General features: G+C 38.7%; 1 protein-coding gene across 7 annotated transcripts in view; it reads left to right on the top strand.

The window, feature by feature from the left end:
• LOC146829259 (muscleblind-like protein 3) overlaps positions 1-16,398 on the top strand; it is a 504,035-nt gene that overhangs the window by 483,351 nt on the left and 4,286 nt on the right. For 4 of the 7 annotated variants that reach the window (XM_085607894.1, XM_085607895.1, XM_085607896.1 and 1 more), the window contains exons 7-8: positions 3,171-3,265; positions 5,278-5,351. In XM_085607894.1, the coding sequence (XP_085464020.1) occupies positions 3,171-3,265; positions 5,278-5,334 (152 nt within the window). In that variant the 3' untranslated portion in view covers positions 5,335-5,351. The remainder of the gene's footprint in view (positions 1-3,170; positions 3,266-5,277; positions 5,352-16,398) is intronic. The other 3 variants (XR_014962213.1, XR_014962212.1, XR_014962214.1) reach the window with 1 other exon arrangement.

The raw sequence follows: 16,398 nt of genomic DNA, 5'->3' as shown, positions 1-16,398 counted from the left end.
GGTTATCATGGTCTACGGGCAACGCTCTATAGCAGGTTTGGTTCATTCACAAAATTCGACCATATGATTATGGTTTTGGCCCAGTTTGTAATGCAGGTTTTAGTACTTCACCATCATTAACGGTTATTTCTTAGTTCTAGAGTGAAACATTTTCTCTCCTCTGAATCTTACCTAGCTCCTTAAAAAAGATCAAATTGTACATTTCTCATGCGATTCCTAACACCTTTTTCAGAAACCTATTTTGCATGGCATTGAGGGAGCTTCCTACCTTGTAGGCCCATATATTCTGGTTCATATAAGCCCTTTGCTAAAACTTTTCCTTGTTAAACTTACCAAGATTTGATGTTCACTTTCTTGGAATTTAAAGTTATTTTAAGAGTGTAAAACAAACTTTACATTCTAGTGTAGACACCTGATGAAAATAGAACAGTATTGCTTGGGTGTAGGCTCTTGGTTTTTTAAGTACTCCTTGTCAATGTCAGGTTCTGCATTTTAAGACACTTGCCAAATGTGCATAATTCTTCTGAAATGGGTAATGCATAAAGTTGTACCTTTGTTGGTTAGAATGCCGTTGCACTCTTAAAGTTTGCTTTGATTTAAATTCATGAGGGTTTACAAGCTATTGTTCCTCACTGTTGGTTACACTGTTGTGGTGAGAAACTAATGCGTCTGCAAGCAAATATGCTTTAAGTTATAGATGACTCTATACAAATATCAGTTATTACAGGAGTGCTGCTGTGTACTTTTCAGGACAATGAGGCTCCTACACAAAATAAATTATTAAGTTATCAAACAATTCTTAAATCGGAATGTGTTCAGTGTGTTTAGTAAACATGTTATTTGAGCAATCTATTTATCTCTAGCCATCTAACACCATGAGAAGTAATACTATTGAAAGATGTAATCTAATATTTTACCATTTTCATGATCATCTCCACCACTTTGCACTGGCATTGGTGGTACTACCCATTCTGGCACTGTTATTCCAACTCTGGTTCTGCCTTCACCATTCTGTACTTGCTTATTCAGCTCATCCTTCTTGTACCTGGGACCTACACATCATTTAAAATGTGTCAAGAAACTGTGGATGTTGGAGGGATGGACAGGAATAAAAGGGTTAGTGGTATATAGCTAAAAGATTGGCAACATCTTTGGGCAATCTACTCTACACCATCTGCTCAAATTCCCTAACCTCTCCCAGACCTTGTCCGTGATTTATAGAGCATTTTAATACCTAAATTCAGCTTTGTTACACAAAAGGCCTCATGAGAGAATACATTTCCAAACACAGCACACAGAATTAGTATCAGGAGACTTTTCTCTCACAAGTTGCATTTACCACTGAGTGGGCAAGCTAATGGGAAGGCCCAATGAATGAGAAGGCTGAGGCATTTTAAATTATCTACTCCAGCAAAGAGGTAACACACTTTGCTAATAGCAAGAAGAAGCAAACCATAATCATGTGCAAGTTCATTTCCCAGTTCTTGTGGAAGAACATGTGGACAAAATGTTTTCCAGTAGGAACAAAGATGTGAATCACATACATTTTTGTTAGGCCTTTACATTATGTGAAATGCAAAGCTCAATAACTCACTGTGATGGATGTTCATTTCCAAGTGTAATTGCATTTTGTGTCTTAGTAACATAATTTATGCATTTAGTGCATTACTCAAATTGCCCTTAAACTTAGTCTATTTCCCCCTCCTTGTTTCTCTCTATGGAGATTTAAGAATGCAATCACACCGTTATGCCCATCACCAAAGGGCACCATGTCAGTGCAACAGGACCATTCCTCACATTCCCTCTATGCTCTTTGTCACTGTAGATGTCACAACATGGAACTCCAAACAATACTTTACCAACTCTCAACATCCCAATCTGTCTGAGCACCAACCGGATCTACTCGAGAGAGTTGAAACCTTAATAGGTATTCTCACCGTAATTCGGTTATAAGAAAGAGCTCGTCCTTTGGTAATACCACTGGTGACTCTAAGTGCAAAGTAGGATCAATTTCAAACTTTAGTCCATTCAATACAAATGCATGGTCTCGTTGTGTTTTTCCCATTAACTGACACCGAAACTATGGTCCTCTTTTCCAGGAAAAGAATTTCATCCTCCATCAACCTATAGATAACAAACTTGTCCCTGGGCTCATTGAGATGAGGCACATGGTTTTAATGCAAGAGTAAACATTTGATTGGATTCACCTCTGTATAAAACCAAAAACAATGAAATACCATCCTCCTATTTGGGAAATCTCTGAAAATGTATCTTTATACAAATTCAACTGCTGAATAGGAAGATATGTTATTTGTCATATTTGGCATGACTCAGAAAGCCTTTTTTATTTATTAGGTTTGACTTATTTCTAGAAAGAAAGGAGTAAGTTAGGAGTAGGCCACACCTATTCATTCATAGAAAACCATGACTCTGGCCTATTGTGTTTGATTTGTAGTGTGTGTAATATAAGCTATATGATTTAACACATCTTTACTTGGAAGTGAGTTTAATTTCCAACATAGTTCTTCATGTTGTGTGGAGGAACAGCAAACTTGATCAGGGCTCCTCCAAGAGCCTTGGTTCACAAATCACAACCTTGTGGAAGAAGAGAACAAGAATATGAACTGCTACGGGACTTGAATCTTATTATGTCTGTACACTCCATCTAAGTAATTTGTGGCCAAACCGGTTATTTGAAGGCAAACTGACTCCTTCTGGTCTTATGCTGTAATGGTTCAAATGTATCTTATGAGATAGAAACTACTGCATGATAGCACACAGGACATTCGTCACTTAACCTAGTTCAGGAAACTAGTAAAATGATTTATCATGCCTTCAGTGAGAACTGTCATCCGAGTGTCTACACCATGGTGCTGAACAATTAGGATCAGAGAGAAAGGCATCATTTTGTGCTTATAAATGTACTAAGTGTTTAAGAATGTTTTTTTAATTTCTTTAATTATAATTGGCTTTTCCCCTTTTCTCTTTTTTTCTTTTAATGCTGTCTTGCTTTGCACTGTGATTGCATGCTGCGCCTGGTGTATCCTTCATGGTGATGTCACATGGCTTGTTGCTGTGATACCTACCACGCCCCAAATCTACCATATGTTGCCATGGTTCCATTATGTTCCACCCTCCTGTATGTCGCTTCCATGGTACCCTTCTGAAAGTGCCCATGATGCATAGTGCTCCGCCCACCACTGTGTCTGCAGCAACAACACCTGCCACCAGCGTCCCCTTCGCTGCAACAGCTACAGCCAATCAGGTTTGGCACTTTCAATAGATTTATTTCACATGTACAAGTCTAGATTATTATATAAATTATAAAAAAGATAAAGCTTTATATATATATATATATATATAAATATATATATTCATTGGATTGTGTTGAGCATAGAAACGTCAACTTTCTTGTCCCTATATAATCTGCTTAGCTGATGCAGCATCCAGTATGAAGGAGTTTGCTTATGTACTTGGCAGAACTCCATTGGGAATGTAGCTAACTACATATTCCTTTACATTTAAAATATATTAACCTTTATTATTCTGATTCATTAGACTATGCTAATACTATACTTCTTCAGAGATAATTCAAGAGTTTTGTTATTTTCTAACGTAATCAGACATCTTTAAAACTGGAAGGAAAAAGATGTGAATGTTGTTGCATGGGCCGCAGGGTACTGCCCGCCGGCTTGATAATAATGCAACACATTCCTTTTGGTGCAGAGTGTAGACGACCATGGTGTCTTATTGCATGAGTAGTAGTGGAGATATTGAAAGGCATCTAACCGAACCCCCTCAAAGAAGCACCATATTTTGCAGAGCAATTTACAGTCATGGTCCTTGATGGTATTTAACCCTATTCAGGAGCACCCAGGGTTTAGAGCCAAAGAAATCAGAATGAAATCAAAATAGCACTGTGTAAGATTTATAGCGTAGGAATATATGAGAGGCCTGTTTGTTCCTCAGCCACTGCGTGGATGCTATTCTTATGTCTCTAACATATCTGAAATATATATATATAAGCCAATCTTTAACAGCAGAAACATTCCAAATAATAATTTGTCTTCACATGAGATACAATTGGTATGTTTGTATTGTCCCATTCATCAAAATCTTCATAAGTCCAACCTATTCCAACACCAGGAGAAAAAGATTGACACTTGGGCCACTATTTCATTGTATTGCTAAGTCAATCTGCATACATTCAACTCCTGTGTGGTATTTTACGAATAAAGCATAGAATCACCACATTTTACTTTTACAAAAAAAAAGCCTATTTAATAAAGTTACTAGAGATTGCTGCTCTGGCACTTTGCATTGCATTTGTATGTACCCGCTCATGCCTTTATTGAGAGTGGTTGTTGCAAAATTGCTTAATGAATGTGCACATTCGCCTTAGCCCTTGAGTAATATGAATGAGATACGTGCTAAGACCTTTGAGGGCAGTTTACCTCCTGCTAGCTGCTTTTTCTAAGCAAATGTTCCTGAAATGTGCCATGCAAATGTACACTTCTGAAATATTCCAATATTAATATTAACACTAATATTAATAGTAATATTTCTTGTTTATATTGTAATCACTATCCCATCCCAGAATTGTACCTTCCTTTTTCAGGCATGGTTACCCATACCCTTTGTGGTTGGTCATCGTGCTGGTTTTATAGCTTACAGGGCAGTTATACCTTTTACCGTCCTCAACAAATTCAGCCATTTACCCCATGTACAACATAAACATTTCTTAGAAATTGTAGGGTTACCAGATGACTCCTTGTTATTATGTTATCAGGACAACCATGCTACAGCCGTGGACATTCATGTAATAGTTGTATTAAGAACCCAGTGCATTCTAGCTGTTATAATACTCAATTTAAACAAAATAGACTTAAAGGTCTAGATGGAAAAAATGTTGGTGTTTAAAGTAGATGTAGGTGGAATATGGTGTCCCTGATGACTGGATTTTTCTTTTTACAGTTAGAAGTACATTTATTTGTAGTTGTTCCTCTGTATGTTATCTGCAAGCAATCTATTTTTACCAATTTTATGACTGTATATGAGGATAGATATGCATATTGATTACCCCTCAAGTACCACTTGCATTACCATTATTGTTGACAATATTGTGAAAGAATGTTTTGTGAACTGTAATCTTAATAACCACACCACATATTTTTGTATTTCTGATGACACTGTTTGTGTAGCAATTCTGATGCAATGAAAAGAAAGCAAACAATAACCTGATGAAAATATTTTAATTTTAAATCTTTTTTACTGTAGATATCCCAATTATCAGTAGATGAACTGAGTAGCAGCATGTTTGTTTCACAGATGTAGATGTTTCCAATAGAACAGTAAGTTTCATTTTTATGATAACCTAAATGAAAGTTATAGTCACATTTAAAATTTCTGTATAGAGTATAACTAAATGTTCAAATTTAAGTTTCCACATAAAAATGGTGTCCCCAACATAGTATCAGATTGTCTTCTACCCATAGGTTTTACACAGTCTAATATTGCTAAATCAAAAATTCCACAAAATCAGTAAAACAATTGTTTATTTTTATAGTCACATTGTAATTATTTTTTTAAACAATATTTTGTTAAATGCTGTATTTACATTGAATCGAAAGAAAATATTGTACATATGTGTACTTTTGTTCATTGTTGAAGTTTCTATAGCCGAAATCCACATTCTTAAACAAGACAAGTATATGCGATGGTGGGCATTTAAAAAAAATTATATTTTAGCTAGTGTTTTGATTATATTTTAAAGGTGTACTTTAATTAGAAATGACAGCTGATAGCATCCAGATTTATAGCTGTAGCAAGCAGGATAATTAATCCCTTAATTCTAGCAGATAAGCACTAGTCAGACACAAAATAAACTTGCCGGAAGTAAAAAACAAAAATGTCCTTTGATGAATAATAAAAGGCAAGGTGAAACATTTGCAGATGGAAGACCCCTATTATCTAAAGTATCTAGGCTCGTAATGAATACATTTAGCTAGACATAGACTTTCTTTTGTACCTCAACAAATCCCGTTTGGTTAAGCCCCTTGGCATATGTGTTAATTCTAGGCAGATGTATAGCTTTTGATCATCTACTGCTTTATTTAGGTGTGGTTATTCATGTAAGATGTGAAGGTATAGGTTTGTCTAAAATATTTACATAGTCAAATGTTCCCTGTCCATAGTAGTAGCTTATTAGGCCAAGAATAGGCAGGGCCAAGTAAGGAGGTACTTTAAGGACTACCGGGTCATAGCTTGGATTCAATGTTTAATACTCAGTCAAACCTTGGGGGTCAATGCTGTTTCCCTTGACTACTGTGCAATATGGAAGCTTATCAAATATGCCCTTATATCCAGTGCTTTACCACACATGTTCATCAGTTGGATGACAGAGGCACGCATGACTGAACCACGCGTGCCTTTACAACGCTGCCTGAACAACAGATTCATCTGAGCAATGCATGCCTTTACCAAGCATGCCATTACCACGCAATTTCATGGTAAAGGCATGACTGGTAAAGGGTTATGTGTGGTAAACATGACACCCAGAACACCCCCCACCCGAGCCCTACGAACTACCCCGCCCTGAGCTCTAAAAAGTACCTCGACCCCCCAAAGCCTTAAAAACTACCCTGATCCCTCCTGAGCCATAAAAACTACCCTAATCCCCCTTGAGCCCTAAAAACTACCGCAATCCCCCACCCGAGCCCTAAACACTACCGTTGTAAATGCCGTTTCCGACTCCTGGTGCTCCTGATTTGGGATAGACACTTCTGTGAATAATTTAGAATCCCAAGATGCGTGGATGTTCCCTGAACATATATATTTTTGGTAATACCTAAAAATCTATGGGCCAGATGTATTAATATTAGGAATAGCGGTAACCTATTTGCGATTCTATGCGAATCGCAACTAAGAAATCGCTATTCCTAATATATGACACTCCTAAAGTTTCATTTAGCGATTCCTAGTGAGTTGCAAATTATCCGCAATTTGCGACCCATTAGGAATCACAGGGGATCGTGACCTGCTGGGGTCAGCAGACCATCATGTCTGTGATTGCTTCTAAGTAAAGCAATAATTTTTGTTTAAATGCAGCCCGTATTCCTTAAAGAAAAACAGGATGCATTTAAAATAGAAAATGTCAAAGTAGGCAGTGGTCTGTGGGACCATTGCTTGCTCTTTAAAAAACATTTTAGCAACCGTTCACAATTGGGAAGAAGTTCCTTAGGGACCCCTTCTCTTTGTGAATGGGTTACCACCTACTTGAACTAGACGGTAAAATATGAATGTTTAGCAACCGCATTTCAGTCGCTAAACATTCTTACATACCACTCTGATTTCAGTATTAGGAAGGGATGCCCTAAACACACCCCTTCCCAATATCGAATCAGTATGTATTCGCAATTCCAAATTGCGAATCAGCAACATGTTACTAAATCGCAGTTTGTGAATGATACATACCAAAATGCATTTTTCCAGTCGCAAATGACTTGATTCTGTGAATCGGGCCGTTTTCAACCCAAAAAAATGCTTGATACTTCTGGCCCTATGTGCTGGGAAGGAATGCAGGGTACTGACCCCTGGAACGTAGTGAGGTGGTAAGAGAGCATACAGAGCAGACCTCGCCATTCGGTAACATATGCGCTTGATGCAGAATTACAGTGCCAAGGAGGGAGCAGACATCACAAGTAGCATAGACCTCATTAAATCATGCAGTTTCTCTGTGTTAATAAAATAAAACACTGGCAGACGTTTATTTTCGAATTCTAAAACTTTTTTTCCCATTTTAGCATACACAGATGGAGAAAAACTGCATTTTGGCAGGAGTTTCAAAAAAAGCTCATAAATATACATTTGTAGTTTACCTGCACATTTGAGAGATTTGTTTAATTTATGGTTTCTAAAACCTTTCATAGGTTACTCTGAGAAAGCATTGACAGTCGTATCCTTACAAGACTATGCATTCAAAACCTTTATGAATTCTCCTTTATGTTCCTGCAAAGCCAGTTCGGTTATTGTACATAATACAATTGTGTTTGTGAAACTGTTTCCTCATAAGTGTAATTGCCCAAAGGGAAAATATGTTTTTCCATCAATGTTGGTGTTTTCTGACTGATTGCAATTTGGGAATTGATTGTGGAAAAGCGTTTCTGAATATCATCCGACATGTTCATTTATTGGTGTCCTCAAAATGTCAGGAACACCCCCACACTTCATCACTCACCCCCGCCCCATAGTAGCAGATTTAGTCAGTTCTTACAATAATATTTTGTGTGGGGAAATTAATTTACAAGTGCAGAACTAATGCTAAAGTGAATTTGGACTCATAAAAAGCCATTCGTATGTATAAGTGACCTTACACATGTAAATGTTTTGTGAATTGAGTTGTTTTTGTTTATGTGTGAGCAAGTTTACAAAACAAATTTGCACTGCTGAAAATGTGTTGAATTAGCATTTGGAGATGTGTGCTTGATGCATGTCTTCTGGCACTACTGAAGTCCTTACCTAAATTTACTTAATGTAGGAATCCCGATGGAGATGGCGCGGTGAAGGCTTATGTACACCAACATCGATGTTCATATATAGAATTTTATTTCTACCCTCTATCTTGAGATAGAAATAAAATCATTACATTTTCCTGTGCAATCTTTTCAAGGTCCAATGCAGAAAATGTAATTTCCTGATTGATATGGGTAAAAATAGAATAATCTTTCTTCAGGATTATTCTTTAATTATTTTCTCTCAGCTCTTGATAAAACTGTTTACGTGGTGTGTAAAATTATTTAGTGCTGAGAGCCCTACACGTTTCGAAGGAAACAAGAGATTTATTCTCACAAGAAATTCGCAATTACTGATGAATAATATAAGTGGTGACATACAGAAATGAGTAAACAAATAAGCACAAAAAATAATGCTTTTAATGTTATGCCCCGGTATGTACAAAGAATGAGAATTGTACTTCAGTAGGCTAGCCCACAATATCTCTGTAGTTAAAAGAACTAGTCAGTCTTATGATGCAGAAAAGTTACTTTTCAGGCAAGCATTATGTCAATGGATCCACTCAGTTTGTTACTGAATCTGCCATCATCAAAAAAGTCATGTCGAGAGACTCTAGGAAGTATGTAGGTGGTTGCTTATGAAAGACCTAGGCAGGCCCCTCACTTAGCGTGAGTCCGTTTAGATATATTTGGTATCCAGCAAATTCAAAATAGAACAGGAACACCATCCTCTCGCAGAAAAGCTGCCATAATTTTAATTCATGCAGTTTCTGATGCCTCCTAAGATCAGATAATAAATAGGAGTGCTGTAGCTGTCCAGTCACTGTAAAAGTTTGAGAAAAGAAGGATTGGTAATAAGCCAATGTAAGCATGACACCACCTCTCCAACCCTGGTGATTATAGGTGCCAGTGATTTCTAAAGTAGTGAGCATTCACAGGGTGGCTGCCTAGAAAAAGCAGTGCAGCATCCGTGGTGGCCACTTAGTTCTCCTTTCCGCATGTAGTTCTGTTCGTAAATCAAGTTCTGTATGCAGAGCAAATACACTTACACATTTGCTTGGAGCAATATGGTCTTGAACAAATGTGCAACTCAAGGTTTATAAATCAAGGTTTAATGTTTATCGTATGATACTCAAATTGTTTAAAGCGCTTGTGAAATTATTTGTCACAGTAATATTGTGTACTCTTAATACATTAACCACACCAACATTGCAGACATAAATGTGTGATTACGTATTAATAGGAAGCACCCATGGAGTGAATAAAGATGATTGCTGAAGATCCAATTTACAAAGAATTTGGGCACGCAGGCGTTTGTTATATGTCCAAATTTGTCATTTGAAATTTCACATCCTGATTCACAGAATAAGTATTAGAGGAAATTTCGTAGCATAAAGTGCAGTTAATGCATTTAAAAATGTGCCAGTTGGTGAATTCTCTGCTATTGTATGTTTAAGGCATGAAGAGAAAGGATTGTTGTGGGAGCCCACAATCGCACACATTGGTGAGATGTCAAAAATATTTTGCAGGTAGTTTACTGCTCGCGAAGAAACTGATAGCGTGGACCAGGCCCAAATCGAAATAATATGGCTCAACCTTTCTATTACCATCACTTACAGGGTTAAGCCCCATTCCCGCACAGGTTTCTTCTCACCTCAGCTGATGGATCTTTGTCACCATATATTGATTCAAAGAGCTGTTTTGACATCACAAGCAATTTCAAATACAATTCCAAGTTCAGGCAATGATGAGAGTTTGGATGCGTTTTTATAGGCTTTATTCTCATTAACAGATTAGTAAGTTTCTTTTTATTCTTTTATTCAAATTTGTCATCAAATCTTCAGTAGGTTTATAGGAATCTCATAACAAGTTATGGTTAGAACAGGTATTCAAATCATGCATTTAGCGCATTCCATAAAGGACCAAAATACCTATTCTCAAGATCAGAATTTCTAATTAGTGGAACTCATGAAGAGTTCAAGTTCAAAGGAAAAGAGTGAGATCAAGAGAGCATAAAGCTCAAAGCCAAATGAAAGCACCAGAACTTCCCATAAAGAGTAGCTCATGAGCAAATGATCACACAGTTGTAGTACCAATCTGTAAAAATAATGCATCAAAATAAAATAAGGATGAACAGAAGCAGCAGTAGCCACAACCGTCAGCAAGGGATATAGGAATGGATCTGGATAAAAGTATTCAGGGAAGCATTGAAACTAACTAGGAGCATGCACTGATATAAAAGACATGAAAACATGTTGCAGACATTGTAGCAGGCTTTTTCCTCTCTGGCCCAATCGACTGGCAGCACTCATCGGTGGGCAGGTTAGCTCTTCCTTTCCCATGAAAACACATGCAGCTTGCAAAGTTTTATCACAAGTTAGCTACATACATTCTTTTGTAGTTAAGCCCTGGAAACATAAGCCTCGAACGCAGGTTGGCCTTCTGAATATTAAATGTTTCACTACATGAACAATTAAATATAATAAAGATGAGAAACATTAACTTGCAAAGTCACTGTTAAGGAATGCATTCCATTTACACAAACATGAATTATAGTTTAAAATGTACAACTATTCTTTTCAAGCATAATGTGAGACATGAGAAAATAGGATGTGTTTGTCATTGCAAATAAAGCGTTGATTATGAAAAGAAATACATTTGTCTAACCATTACATTCTGCAGTCAAGATGAATATTTTCAAGCATGTCACTAAAGGATCAGGCTTCTAAATTACATTGTGCCCATTTCCGCAATATTAGGTTCACTTCTAGTTAAAGGAAACGTGCTACTTAACATTTCTATGGCATGTACAAATAGCTATGACAGCTTATTGCAGTTTGCATGTCATATCAGCTTTGAATTTTGCATTAATCATTGCAGATTGAGCTGCTAATCTGAATAATGTTGTACTTTAATTTGTGGGCCCTATCAAAATCTTAAAGCTACTGCTATAAAAAGTATGAGCGAATGACTTTTCAGAGTAGGAAAGAAAATGGTACACCTCCATGTTTTTTGGAGGTATAATTAAATAGGTTTCTTTCATGACTATTGCAGTTTGCACATTTTAAATAGGTGTCATTTCAGCTTTAAATTTTACATTAACCCTCACACATTTAGTTGCTAATAGGAATAATTTAGCCTTCTAGTTTGTGGATCTTATCAAAAACATAAAACTACTGCTGTGAAAGGTACAAGCATATGGCTTTTCATAGAAGGAAAGAAAATGGTACACCACCATGTTTAATGGAGGTATAATAAAACGGTATTCTTCATTGGGAAAATGCTTACCAGGTGCAAAAATAAAATTCAAAGAAATAGATGTGCCAGCACTATTCTTAGAAGTCTGCAATATTTAGGTTGAGCCTACCAGACAGCAAAAGGTGTCTGGTTGTGAAAGACATATTGTGGACTTATGAAGAACATACAGGGCCTTGCAGCCAGCTCACTATTTACCATTGGTTGAACTATATTGTCTCTCCTATTTGCTTGCTTGCTATTTGATGGCTTTCTTTGTTTCAACTATCTATCTTGTGTTTGTGCCTCTCATGGCTCATATCCCTTTTATCATCTCTTTGACTGGCTGGCTTCTTTGTTTCATCTGATCGCTTTTAGTGAACTACTTTTTTTCTCATAAGAGTGCATGTGTTTTCCAGCTCTCTCCTTCATGTGCTTTTCTCCTTCCCTCCATGCTGCTGTCTCTCGCTCTTGCACTCATGTTGCTCTCTCTTGCCTATGTTGGTTCTCCCTGTGCATTCCATGCTGCTTTCTCTCATCCATGTGCTTCTCTTTCCCAACCACCTTGCTTTCTCTGATCTGTGTGTTTCTCCCTTTATCCTCTGCCCAGTGTGCCCCCAAACTATGTGTTGCTTCTTCCCCATACCCTCCATGTTGCTTCCCTGACTTGCTCCTCCATTGAAAGAGCTAAAATAAAAAAATGCTTTTGCAATACTTTTTTTTACCTTACCAATTCATTTTTTTATAAGTAAATAAAACAAAAAGGTGCCTTTTTATTTTTTCCTCTTTTCTTTAGCCTCTGCTGTGTGATAGTGGTGAGTGTGTTTGTTTACGGTGATATGCTTCTGAGTGAATTAAGTGGAGTCTGCACAGAAGTTTTTAATTGCATCAGGAGAGGGGTGCCCAGTTGCCCTCTGCAGCCAGGAGGTCCCAAAGAGTTGGTTCTTCTACATGTGCAAGAAGGCAGGCTAATGTCACTCTCTCACTTTGGTCCTCCCTCAGCCTCGAGGACTTGGAATTGGGCTGGGTGCATCGCTAACTGTAGTGTGGACAATTTTGTGATATTAATCACCCCTTATGCTCTTAACTTTGTTTAAGAGTTTAAAATCCTCCCCATTATAGTCTCACGCCATCAGTAGTAGTGGCTGTTCTTGCTTGTGTGCCGGTGAATGTCTCTCATTTGAGCACAAATACTGCTTTTGTACTGTGCAGTTACAGAACTGTACTCTTTGTGCTCCTCCTCACTAAAGGCATCATTTATGCTGCATTTAGTGGTGACATTTATAATATCAATAAGGTATGCAGTTCCTTTTGGATACAGAGAGAGAATTTACAGGTTGGTCGGTGTATATTTCCAAAGGGTAGAACTGAGGTCTACTCATTTTGGAACTTAGGGCCCTCACACACCTGAGAGGGTGTCATGCTTCATTATAGGGCTTGTTCCTCGTCGGGCTGGTGCTGCAATGCCTGACGGGAACCCTAAAAGGTGCTCTTTAATGGAGATCTTGTTGTTCCCAAGCCGTAATGTGAAGTGCAAATGTAGGGCTGTGAGGAGTAGATGGGTGTGTTTGGTGTTTAAAGTGCATAGCAATGATTAAAATAGACTAGGTAGTACTCTGAAACAATTTTAATCAGTGAGTCTACTTGTCTACTTAAAAACAGAGCTAGCGAACCACTAACATAATGTTCTGTGGTTGCTTAAACTAAGAGGTAAACATGTTTCTTGCTTGGTGTTTCACAAAAGTGATCAGTTAGCAATTCATCAAGACTATACATCAAGTTTACATCTACACAGTGGTTGGAATCCTAGTTAGTGTAGGGGGTATACCAAGCACTGTAAGAACCTAAATGTGGAGTACCTTATTACCTTACCGACCTGTAAAGAAATAATCATAGAAATTCTCAATAAATTGCAGCTTGCAGTATAGGTATTACCATGCTGTTAGTTAAAAGAGTGTTTAGAGCGCAGTGAAAAGGCAGAAGGAAGTGGCAGGCAAGTGGCACATCTAAGGGCATAGGCAGGCTGAGAGACTGTGAACCACTATGGCTGAGAGTATGCATAGACTCACCCATTTGGGGTGGGTAACAAACATCATCACGTTATAGCAGTGGGAACGCTACATTTTAGCATCCTGGAATGGGGTGAGAAAATATATCCTGTTTGTCAAGCAGCATTAACAGAATATCACATAGTGTATTATCACAAGCGTATTTTGCAGTGGTAACTCACGGTGTGGATGCTGCTCAATAGCCGGACAGCTTAACCTCGCTCTACCAGCTTGGAAGAGTGAGCGAGGGTAGGGGACGCAAGGTTAAATACTCGCAAATGCTATACAGGTGCCGGCATTGACCCAGTACGTGCAGAGCGGCAGAAACTGCAACCCAGGAGAGCCATATTGGAAGTGCTTCAGAGAATGAATAGAAGGCTTGCTAAATCAAATAAGTGCTCCCGGGGGCCAACAGCGAAAATGTCGCTGGTGGAGTATCTAGCAGTGTGAGCACAGAATTAAATTAAAGTAAAAAGGGCCAGGTTATTGTGGGTCCAAGTCAACGCATGGGGTGAGGGCGGTGCTACACTAGACTACAGAATTATCAGGTGTTCATGCGAACTGTAGTCAAAAAGCTCAACGGTTTCAGGGCTATGCTAGACTTCAGAATTCCCAGGTGTTCATGGGAACTTTGGTCAAATGGCTCAATGTTGTCAGGTGGAAAAGGATACTTCGGAATACTTGTTCTCTGGTGGTGTAGAGGAGACTGCAGAATTGGTATGCTAGACTACAGAATTCCCAGGTAATTATGGGAACTGTAGTGAAAGGGCTCAACAATGGAGGTGGAAAAGGATACCTCGGAATACTAGTTCGCTGGTGGTGTAGTGAATGGGGGGACTGGACCCATCAGCGGAAAGAGGGTCAGAGCTATAGATCTATAGAGTATCTGCTAATGAATATACATGGTGTATGCCCAGGAGAACATGGAAGTGTCAAAGCACTGTACAGATTTCCTAAATTGGTAAAAGTGAAGTATTGGAATGGATGTGATCGCCTCCCGTATAGGTGGTATGTGGGGGCTTTATTTAGCCAGCTCACTCCAAGGAATGTCCTCATTCAACCCCAGTTTGTGTGTGGAAAGGCGTAAAATCCAGTTTTGCTGTTCCTGGAGAGGGCATTTTTGCTAATATGTGGATGTGCCTCAATAATGGTCCACCGTAAGTCATCAGGTGAGGGCCCCTTATTTTCTAAGCAAATGCACATCTTGGTTTTGAGTCTGGGGCACCGGATGTCACTATGGTGTTCCATGATCCGTATTTTGATCGCTCTAGTGGTCATGCCAATATACCTTGAATTACAAGGGCATGTTAGGGTATAGATATAGTTGCTTGTGTTGTAGTTATTGTGTTTCTTCTGTATCCAATTGAACGTATTGTTCAATTTGATTTCCTTTGTCATCTCAGTGAAAGCACATACCGTGCAGGACCCACATGGAAAATGACCTGTTACTGTGGGTAGGTCCCAAAGGGATCTCTGGTAGTGCTTAGTAGGAGGTAGAGGTCTAGTGTGTTTGAGAAGGTCTTTCATGTTCCTTGTCTGTGTAAAGGCGAGCCCGGGTGGGGGTTATATCTGTTCGCCAGTTTGTAAAATGCCCCAATGTTTTTGGATGATTTTCCAAATTCTGTTGGAGTCTAGTGTGTAAGTGGTTACACATGTCAAAGCGTCTGTCTCTTGTTTCGGGTTGTGCTCTATAAGTGCCTCCCTGTTGTCATTTTCTTGACGGTATGTGTCGTGTATTCTTGTGTGCTAGCTGCTCTGCCTCAGTGTTGTAGTCCTGTAGAGAACTGCAGTTACGGCATAGCCGTAAACATTGTCCTTAAGGTAGGGCTTAGGGTGGTAGCTGCTGTATAGGAGAAGACTATTGCAGTCTGTGGGCTTTCTATATACTGTGGTGGTAAGTTGTCCCTCTGTCAGGGTGATCATTAGGTCTAGAAAGGGGATTTTGTCGTTGGATATGGTGTTAGAGAAGCATAGATATGGATTGAGGGTGTTGATCCACTCACAAAAGCTCTCGCATATCGCCCTTCCAAAAAATCAAAATGTCGTCAATGTATCTGTGTCACAACGATATGTTTGCATTATAGGGATTGGAATCATGGAAAATCATATCTCTTTCAAAAGCGGCCATATACAGACAAGCCAGACTAGGGGCAAATGTCTCCCTTCATAGATGTCCCCTGGGTCTGGTGATATAGTTGTTTGTTAAATTGAAAGAAGTTCTCTGTGAGGGCTAACGTAGCACACTCTATAATGAAGCTGACTGTTATAGGTGAAGTCCAGTCTTCGGCTAGTAGAGCACTCTCCACTACATCTAATGTGGCTGTCTGGGGTATGTTAGCGTAAAGTGCCTCTGTGTCCAATGTGATCAGTAAATCGATCTCATTTGTGTTGTTAGTGTCCTCAATTAGCCAAAGGACAACCCTAATGGCCTGTAAGAATGAGGGAGTTTTATGTACCACTGGTTGTAGGAATTGGTCAAGAAGCGGGACAGGGGCTCCCACAGGGAGGATCCCTGAAACAATGGGCCCTCCTGATGGTAGATGTAGACCTTATGAATTTTTGTCTGGCTATAGAAATAGGGGATCACTGGCTCTCTGTTGATAAGA

The sequence above is a fragment of the Triturus cristatus genome, chromosome 5_2, assembly GCF_964204655.1.
Source record: "Triturus cristatus chromosome 5_2, aTriCri1.1, whole genome shotgun sequence".
Classification (NCBI taxonomy): domain Eukaryota; kingdom Metazoa; phylum Chordata; class Amphibia; order Caudata; family Salamandridae; genus Triturus; species Triturus cristatus.
Note: the sequence above shows the minus strand (reverse complement) of the source record. Positions and strands in the feature narration are given on the sequence as shown.